The sequence below is a fragment of the Pelmatolapia mariae genome, linkage group LG16_19, assembly GCF_036321145.2.
Source record: "Pelmatolapia mariae isolate MD_Pm_ZW linkage group LG16_19, Pm_UMD_F_2, whole genome shotgun sequence".
Taxonomy (NCBI): Eukaryota; Metazoa; Chordata; class Actinopteri; order Cichliformes; family Cichlidae; genus Pelmatolapia; species Pelmatolapia mariae.
The window spans coordinates 9,386,104-9,396,459 of NC_086241.1; the positions used below are offsets into that span (position 1 = coordinate 9,386,104).

General features: G+C 39.2%; 1 protein-coding gene across 1 annotated transcript; it reads left to right on the forward strand.

Moving 5' to 3' along the window:
* Positions 1-349: 349 nt before the first annotated feature.
* Positions 350-10,356, forward strand: gtpbp8 (GTP binding protein 8 (putative)). The gene is made up of 8 exons (XM_063500094.1): positions 350-477; positions 764-964; positions 1,714-1,867; positions 3,343-3,441; positions 5,324-5,454; positions 6,164-6,263; positions 8,492-8,610; positions 8,852-10,356. Exons 2-8 carry the CDS (start codon positions 795-797, stop codon positions 8,940-8,942), a joined length of 864 nt encoding a protein of 287 aa, XP_063356164.1. The 5' UTR covers positions 350-477; positions 764-794; the 3' UTR covers positions 8,943-10,356.

Sequence of the window (10,356 nt, forward strand, 5' to 3'; positions counted from 1 at the left end):
GGATGTGGGTCATGCGAGAAAAATAATTAGTGAATCCCTAACTAAAAATAAAATGAAATTAAAAAAAAGACTCAACAAGTAAAAATATAGACTAAGCAGCCTACACAAAAAGTACAAACTTCAATGTATTACAACAAAGTGGCTGCATGGAGTGAAACATCTCATTCTGTGAGAAATACAACAGAATAACAGGATCTTTAAAAAAACGCCAAATGGTTGTTCGATTGTTTTGTTTTGTTGTTGACAGGAACTTTAAAAAAGTATATCATAAAAGTTTCAATCGTTGGGGAAAATCGGAATTTTAAACTTGTGTCGCGGAACTGTTGTTGAGCTGTTTCATTCGGATGCATTTGACCGGTGCACGCAACATGGAGGACGGTGTGTAAACAGAAACGATGGACGCGGCTTAAAGGTTCATTTTCAAAGAAACTCCGCTGCTCTCTGATCGCATGAAGCCGTGAAGGTGGAGGTCTTCGGGTAAGCAATATAAGGAAATTAATGGAGTCACTTTGGACGCTTTTATTTATTTTTCCCCCATTAAATGTGATCAAAAAAGCTCGCAGAGAACAAGAAGAGCCGCAGAATCTGCTCGGACGTTTTCTAATTTACTGTTTTATGAAAATTGAAACATGAAGAGTGACTCTGTTCCACAGTTAAACTACAGAACTGGAAGCGGAGAGGTTTTTCTATGCTGCTGTAGTTCAGGGGGGACTGCACCTGTGCGAAACTGTCAGGTGACCTCCGCGTGTGCATCTCCTCTCAGGGTCTGACTGGTCTGAAATCAGCGGGGTAACATGCTTCCTGTGCGGCAGCTCTTGCGGCTCCGGCCAGGGGTTGCTGTCAGCTGTGCCACTGGGCAGAGGATCCATAAACTGGCCTCGGTGCAGAAGGTCACATCACTTCCCCCAAAGAAGTTGCGAAGCTTGCTGTACCCCTTCAGCGAGCTGGAGGCTTACCTGGACAGGTGCGTAAAACAGGGCTGGCATCATCGGCTGGAGTTGCACTGATAACTGTGAAAGATAACATGACCAAGTTTATTTGTACAGCACCCATTACAACCAGTCGCACAAAATGCTTCACAGAAACATGTAAGACACAAAAAAATTAAACATTACGACAAATAAAACAGAAATTATGCCACTGTTCTCACAACTAATTTAATTTAATTTAAAATGCTTAATTTAAAATGTTTAATTTAAATATTTATGTATGCGCAAGTGAAAGTTTTCATGAATCAAAATGAAAACAAAGACAATCAAAACAGCAATACATGTGAACTCACTTTAATTAAATAAAAATACCTGAATATAAGACAATAATAAATAATAAAGCAATAAAAAGTACTCTGAGAGTGCAAACCTCCAAAAATCCAAGGAGGGTAACATGTCAGCTCTTTACTTTGATTACACAAACATAATGTAGGTGTAGGTAATAGATAATGGGTACAAGCCTGTAAATAACTGCACATGAATAACTTTATCTTATTATATAATATTACACTCCAGCATATTTCTAACTAATGGGGCAGCTCATTGGTACCATCTTGACAGACTTCATTTTTAACAAGGTTTTTATTGTAAAAGATTTGGAGGAACTATTTTTGCCGTTTAAAAAATATAAATGAGTTTGCTAGAGGCTTCTGTTTCGTTCTGTAGCATGTAGCTGTTGATAATGACATTTTCTAATGAACTGGAACCATATTTGTATTTTCAGGTCTGTGGACCGGACACAGTTCCAGCTTTTTGATCCCAGTTTGGAGGACATGATTGAGGCAGAGAAGCTCTTCCACTCTTCACCGTCTCATAAGATCGATTACTATATCTCTGCAGAAAGGATGGAGCACGCACCCGATCTCAAACAGCCAGAGGTCAGAGGACAGCATTACTCAAAACATTGTACACAAATCATGGACGTAACTTCTGGTGTTGGGAGTGCCGTAAACATGCATTCTTTCTAATGGCCAGTAGGCGGCGACTCCTCGGCTTTTAAAAAGAAGGCCGTGAGAGAATAAGCTTACTCCTCACTGAATCTGTGATCTCATAAAACACTTTTCTGATGAGACTGTGGTCTTAGTTGCTAGTGACCTCCATCTTTTGTATACAGTCTATGGCCTATATCTATATCTATCTACAAAGTTAGATAATGCCAATCTGTATATGTTACCATTGCCACAGTGAGACAGACAAGCTCAAAATCCATATCTTGATACTATCATGATACACTAACTTTCACAGACGCTCAGCTGACTCTTAACTACTAAATAGAGTCTCTGAACTGGACATCTGGACCAAATTTGTGCTCTTGGAGCCTTTTGGAACATTTTAATTCCATAATTCTGACCAACAATATGGGTGTTGTGCACTTCATTTCACTAACAGACCATCCAAAAAGTCCGAGCTCCAGTTTTGGTGAGTAATTTTGTTTAGATGTTACTGAGCACTAATTAGCAGGTATCTGTGGATGCAGCATTAGCTGAAAACATGCATTTGTTCCTCTTGTCCAAATATGACGCCACAGAAACAAGATATTGAGGACTGCAGTGCTGAGATCAACGGGAGTTCACAAATCAGTTCACAATTTGATCAAATACTTAATCAAAGTGGATTACAAAGGGAAGAGTTACTACTTAATCTAATCAGTAGCTCAGTCAGTTGGTATTCAGTCAGTTATGCCTCCAGATGTATATTTCTGTTTGCTCTTAATGATATATTTAATGATAAAAGTGGGCTTTTTCCCCCCATGCATTTGTCATGACAACATGTCTTCTTTCAAACATGTTGATGCTTTGACTATAATTTTCCACTTCTTGTCACTACAATATAATTGTCTAAAATATGATCACTTTACTCAGTTATTTCAGTGGTCACTTGAGGTTTAACATAAAACACTTGTGCAGAATAGCTTTCCTGACTCTGGGTCAGGTAGGATGGCTGTGTAGAAAGCAGCTGGAAAAGAAAGAGAATGTGGACTTTAAGTAGCTCATTCGCCCCTCCTCGACCCTAAATGAATGAAAAATGTAACCTAATGTCTCTTCATCCTCATGAATAATGAAGCAGAACTGAACATGGCTAATAAATCATCAGATTTAGAACCTCATGGAGAAGAGCGTTAAGCTCTGGCAGCGAGTGTTAACATGACCGAGAGGCTCCGTTACCACTCGGCCTTCTCCAGAAGGCGAAGCGTTCAAAGCTCGATGACAGTGTCCACCTGGCAGGTGTGCCACATGGCTACAGAGGCGATATGGTGGCAGCTGGAGCAGGAAAAAGATTCCAGGATAAAAATCACAGAACAGTAAATTACAGCACACAAATCTGCAGCTGACTTCCTGTTGGTGTTTTCCAGGTGTGTTTTATCGGCAGGAGCAACGTGGGCAAGTCGTCTCTCATCAAAGCTCTGTTTTCTCTCACCCCTGAGGTGGAAGTCCGAGTCTCTAAAACTCCAGTGAGTAACTCGTCACTCCAGCTCCACACACTGTTTCCCTTTAAAGTGGTGAACAAACACAAACCTCAGTTATTTATTTTATAAAAGCTGTATTTCTTTATAAAATGCTGTATTTACATTCATACCTGATTGTTGCTGATTTTCTATTGTTCTTTGGCCGCTCTGACTGTGAAAATGACTTGAAATGATCTGCTCTATACTATTAGATGTTTTTTTTTTTTTAAATATTCTTAAAATTATGACCTTTTTTGGAAGTGGAAACTTCACATTACACTTTGCATATTCAGTTTCTTTCTTACTGCGAGGGAGGAGATGTAAGAATTTCTAACCAACTCACTTAAACACAGACTAGGGTTAGCTTGTAGAAAAAATGGTTCTTAAAAGAACATGTTTTTTATACCTGCATCTAAGAAATGGAGCAAATCCTGGGGAACTACTTCAGGTGGTACACATGAGCATGCCTTACTCAGTTTCATGCCTATTTAAGCTGCAAATTTCCCATCATTCCCTCTGCCATGACATGACGGGAGGTGATGAGTTTGGACCCTGGACAGGAAACTCTAATCTGCCTCTATTATAAATCAGTCATCTCAAACATTAGTTATCTTACTGAAAATGTACTGAAAAGGTACTGATGTACGTTCAGTGCCCTGTTATCATCAAAAATACTTCTCAGTTTGACAAAACTGAGCATAAAAGTTAAAAACATAAATTTTTTACTATAAAAAGTGTTGGTAATATGATGTGCACATTTTAATTGAATTTGTGTTGGTGTGGAGACCGTTCAGTGTGTGTTCTGTAAATGTGTTACATGTAGGAAATAATAAAGTCACTGTTTTATAAAGAGATTGGCTCAGAGGATGCACATTTGCACAGAGATAAAAATAAGATAGAAACTTCACACCAAGAAGGCCCTGAGTTCAGTTCCACCATCATGGTCACTTTTTTTTTTTTTGTGTGTGGAGTTTGCATGTTCTCCCTGTGTTTGTGTTGGTTCTCTCCAGGTACTCCTGCTTCCTCCCACAGTCCAAAGACATGCAGTTAGTGGGCATAGGTTAATTGGTAACTCTAAACTTCTCATAGGTGTGAATGTTAGTGTAAAGGGTTGTCTGTCTCTATGTGTTAAGCCCTGCAACAGACTGGCGACCTGTTTAGGGTGTATCTAAAGCTGGGCATACACTGTGTGATTTATTTATTTATTTTTTTTTGTCAGTCGCGTTATTCAGCTCCTGCTTAAACTGTACAATTGAATCGCAAGGGTTAGAAGTTCGTAGGTCACGATGCAGGGTCTCACACTATACGGCCTGATGCTGTGATGCGACCTGGGTGCTCACACTGTACGTCCATAAAATGAAGCTTATCATACAAAATCTGTCTCTCGCTCTCCCTCTCTCTGTCTTTCGCTCACACAGACACACACACCACCACCATCAACTTTGCTAAATTGCTAATGAAAAACATTGACCAGGCAGCTGCAATCGAGCAGCAATGTCCATCCAACTCTTTTCACGGTTGTTTTGATGGTGATAATTTTGTGAGGCCACATTGAAAATCCTCGGATGAGTTTGCCAAAGTTCTACAAGTTCGCTTGTATCCAGATCACACACTGCACTGACATGCTAATCCGTCTTTTCACATCCATTTCTGTGTTTGCGCGCTGTGAGGCTGCGTTGACACCCTCACTATGGGCGACAGGATTTCAAACAGGTTTGATTTTCTTGCGACCATACGATCGATAATCAGGAGCTGGTCGTGAGGTGTTAATCGCTTCTCGTTATCAAAGCCTGTAATGTTAAAAAGTTGAAACACACTCACTGGTGCTGCAATGATTGAGTTCATCAATATCTGGACATCATAAGCTTTGCCTGTGTCTTACCTTCAGGGTCACACAAAGAAGATGAACTTCTTCAGAGTGGGCAAAGCCTTCACTATCGTGGACATGCCGGGGTACGGACACAAAGCACCCAGAGATTTTGTGGATATGGTAGAGCCTTACCTCTACACACGGAAAAAGTAAGTGATGAAGAGCTGATGAAAGACTTTGAGAGGTGTTGTTTATTAATGATTTCTATGATGGAGCAATACTGAGGATTTCCTCTGACAGTTAGCCAATGAAATCATGCTATGAAACTATCCTGAGGGGTCGAGGTAAGTAAGGAAAAGTTGTTTATTGCAGTGAAAAATCAGCCTGCTAATTATGAATGAATTTATTCACAGTTTGGCTAATGCTATCTGCTAATATAAGCCTGTTTAGTTTGCCTTGTAGTGATTGGTCATTGCTGTTGTGATGTTTTTGCCAACAAAGACATGTTCACAAAAATCAGCGCTTTTCTTTACAAGCTCCTTAGAGTGCTATGACCTGGATGACTGAGAACTTTCACAGACAATATATATGAAACTTAAAAGGTGGTTGACCACCAGGTCAACATTTTAAAAAGGAAAATGTTTAACATTAGTAGACTTAAGCTTTTAAATGCAGTCTCTTATATTAATTTGATCCTTCCCACTTATTTAGGAGTTCCTAATAAGTATAAACTAACACTGAAACTAATAAAAACTAAATGGATGTTCACCAGGTCTCAGGTGGCACATCTAGGTTTGCGGTGAGCTTAAATGTCACTCAGCGTTTGTGCTCCTGTCTTTCTGATGGTGAGCGACCGTGTCTTCCTGGTGCGAACCTGGTGTTCACTAAAAAAAACTTGTGTAACGTGTCTTCTGTCAGCCTCGTGAGGACGTTCCTGTTGGTCGATGGCAGCGTCGGTCTGCAGAAGGCTGACCTGATTGCCTTGGAGATGTGTGAGGAGACCGGATGTCCGTATGTGGTAGGACTCTGGCTTAATTAGTGTGAATGCTGATAAGCGTGTCTTTCAAAGCTCAGAGACGTAAAAAATTTTGAACTGTGTGGATCCAATTGAAGGGAGTACCTTTTAACTGACCCATAGAAATACATGATTTTGATAGGAGTTAGGGTCTTGGATTTAGAAGCAGTTTTTCAACAGGTGCACAGAGGTAGATTTTGAAAAGGTTTTGCCACAGAGTTACAGTATGTTAGTAGTTAGTCCAGGCCAACTGGATTGAGCATTCTGATTGGCCCATGAAATTTAGGCTTCTGTTCGATTGGTGGATTTGTTTTTTAGCGGAGAGTTGGTCCAGATCTGGGCATTTGGAGTCACTTGATGACTTTTAGAATCATCTTTTCTGACTGGATGATTAAAACTTTCAGTATTGATCTGTCTGTAGTGGATTGTCCCACATTTCAGTGATTCGGTGATTAAAAGAATATGAACTTTCAGTATTTATTCAGATGTTTTATTCAGTTCTGCACTTTATCTTTCAAGTGAATGATTCAGTATATTACAGCGCATTCAACATTTTTAACTTAACATTCAGCATTTATTTCATTTCAGCTCAAAACATTCAGCTATCAGCATTCACACTGCAGTTTCTTCAGAAAATGCATTTTCCAGTTTCAGTTTTGTAATCATCAGGTAGACTTGGTGTGAAAAAAGATTTTAAGATCTCGCGGTTTGTAGAACAAGTGAAGCCTGGTTAGTTGATTGAAAGTAACTAAATTTAATCAGCTTACATGTAGAATATTTTGTGAAATTAGGGTCTCTTTGGGTTTGTGCTCTTTGGTGGAGGGGTTAAGCACTAACCAGTGCCTCCCCCTCCTCCTTACATGTGGCTAATTCATCTTCTCAGTCCTTCATCATTATGTCCACACTGAATTAATGCTGAACGTTCCCACTCAGCTATTTAAAAACTGGACGTTATAATGAAGCAGCCCCGCTCGCTGCGCACTCTGCGGTCAATTATTCATACTCTGAGCTGATTAAACACTGCAACACATTAAGGCTGTGACAGCACAGTCGAAGACAGTTTCAAACTTAAAACTGATATTTCTGTGAATTTGAAAAAGAAATGGGGAGTGTGCACACTTTAATAACTTTAAATATGATTACATGGAAGTAGTGGTTGCAAATGATCGGATTCTTTTAATGATTTACTTGTAAAAACAGCTCAGCAAGTTACTTATAAAAGAAGTCTTTACACAAGACAAAGCAAAGGACTGAGACTTGTCAGTGAAGTTTATTGTGTGTCACATGATGGTAGGTGGCAGGAGGGCTACGTTCTCTTGCCGATGGATTTTCTTTACAGCTTTTACAGTCAAGGCTGCACCCATTTTAGACTCACCGGGTTCATCATTCATTTCTTTGGACTGCAGGAGAACAACAACAAAGTGAATCCTTTAAAATTTATGCAGGGAGTGCAGTGTTTTTAAGAGGCCACCAGGTGTCAGAGCTAGTCTGCTGTGTTAGTTCAAGATGATAAAAGGAAGCATAAAGTGAAAGAGATCCTAGCTAAGGGAGGGTCCATGTAAGGTACCAGTATTTATATAGTGCTTTTCTAGTCTTACTGGGCACTCAGTTTTTTATTCTAAACTGTACTATTCTACCCGTGCTTTCGTGCTATTCCAAGCACTTACATTTGCCACTTTAAAAGTGCCTGTTAACCTAACATATTTGGCCTGTGTGAGGGTGTCTACATCCAAAGAAAACAACCACAGGGACACTGGTCAAACTCCACTCAGAGACCACAGCCTGGATTTTAACCCAGGATCCTCTGGTTGAGAGGTGACAGTGCTAACACTTCTGCACTAGCTTAAAGTTATCAGTGGATCAGGATCGTCTGATTCATAACTTATTTATAACCTTGATCACAAAGAAAAGCTTGAAGCCTAATCTTAAAAGAAGAGAAACTAGAGAGTGTTTCTGTGTCCTGAATCCAAACTGGGAGCTGGTTCCACAGCAGAGGGCCTTGTCTCCCATTCTAGTTTTAGAAACTATGTAAGTCAAGTAGATGACAGACTGAGATGAGTGGAATAATATGGCACAATTAAGTATTTAGAACATGATGGAGCCGGATTCTTCACAACTCTTAGCCCCGTTAGTATTTTTCTTGCAGTTTTGGATTTACTGAAAGCTTTTTGGGGGAGCCACGGGGACATCGTGTCTGTGCGCTTTTCTGAGGTTTGTACTTCATTGTTCAGATGGTGGTGACAAAGATCGACAAATGTGGGAGTGGCACTCTGCTGACAAATTTGCTGAACCTACAGGATGTGGTAAAGACAGAGATGACGAGCTGCTTCCCACAACCGTTTCTTATTAGGTAACTGTCTCACTTCCTCTCACAGACAAAGACTCACACAGTGAGTTGCTTAGTGATGAAAAAATCTAAACAGAGCCCTTGATGAATCTTCTTCCTTTGAAGCTTGAGTGATACTTCCTGCATTTTCTATTGTCACATTAGACACATATGTTTTCATAGCTGATAGTTTTACAGTATAACAGTACTTCACAGCATAATCAAAGGTCTATGTTTCTCCCTCTTTGTGTTCTTTGTGAAACAGCTCACTCCAGTTTGGGGGGATTTACCTGCTGAGATGCTTCATCGCTCACGTAACAGGCAGCATTAGGTTGAAGGAGACATCACAGAGCTGAAAAGAGGCCGACTCGGTCTCACTGAGAGGGGCAAACTGGCTTCTCTGCTACATTTCTAAAAAATAAAAAGCAAAACAACAACAACAAAGCCTGATATCCAAAAAACTGCTTCAGAGGCTTTTATTTTCTAATAAAATGTGAAAGACTTCTTCTATCTTCTTACTTTCTAGTTTGACAGACTGTCAAGTCCAGTTTCGTACACTTCACTACTTTGAATTTGTGTTTTGTGTCTTTACATTGGAACTCTCAATATTAGGTTGAAAGAAATCTCAGTGAGGAAAGCCACCGTTAGGCTTAAAAATGAAAATAAACATATAGAGATGATGACAGAATTATTTCCATGGTTATGAAAACCATGGAAACCGTCATCTAACCAAGTCAGGAGCACTATTTAGGAGGTAGCAGGATCACTGTCAAAGTTTCCTTCATGAACAGAAATAAACAGAGTTTACAGCAATGTACAAACCACTGGTTACACTCAATAATGGGAAGGAGAATTAACTGAAAATTTACTGAGGATATCGTTAGTACTTATGTAGTTATTAGGGCTGAAAAATGCTAAAAACAATAATTAAAAAACTAATTTGCACCCATGCCTACTGTCTCAGAAAATGATCATAGTATAAGGGTAATATTTTGCATGGCTTCATTAAATATACTGGAGCTGTACACAGAACATCAGAATTCTCAGGGTCAGACTGGAGGCGATTATTTTTTTTATGATTTACTTATTTATTTTTAACATTTATTCTTACATGATGCTGCCAGATGTCTCATTACAATCCCACTTCTCTGTACTGCAAGTGTTTTTATTCAGTTTGTTTTTAAAAATAATGTTTTGAAAATGTATGCTCCTTTTCATTTTCTTATCCAGAGAGCGTTGTCTAACGAGGTTGGCATGTAGAAGGATACAAAGGGCGAATGTTTGACGGTGGGACTTAGAGTTTCCATGCTGCACCTTGAATGGGCTTTTGCATGAGAAGGCTTTGGGTTGCGTAAGGAAAGATGACTATTTTGGTTAAATATTGAGCACACGCCATGTCACAGTTGACTTTTGTATACAGTATACAACTATGACTAAGACAATTTCATAGCTATAACCAACAATTGTGAAATACTTCTACATATACAATGTTAATGTCAGGAATTCACTGTTAATGCAAACATAATGAAAAAGGAACCTTATATAACGAGTTGAATGCATTATAATAAATTATATCCTTCACAGAACTTGGCTAAACTTTAATATAGCAAGTAAGTGATTATATAACACCATAAAACAGTGAGACTGGCAGCCATTAAGATAAACCCGGACATAAAATTTTAAAGGTTTTCCAGTTTAAGCATAGGCCTAACCTCAGGCCTGTTTTTTCTGTTGATTAGAAAAAAATAAAAACCTCTTAACTAAAAATAA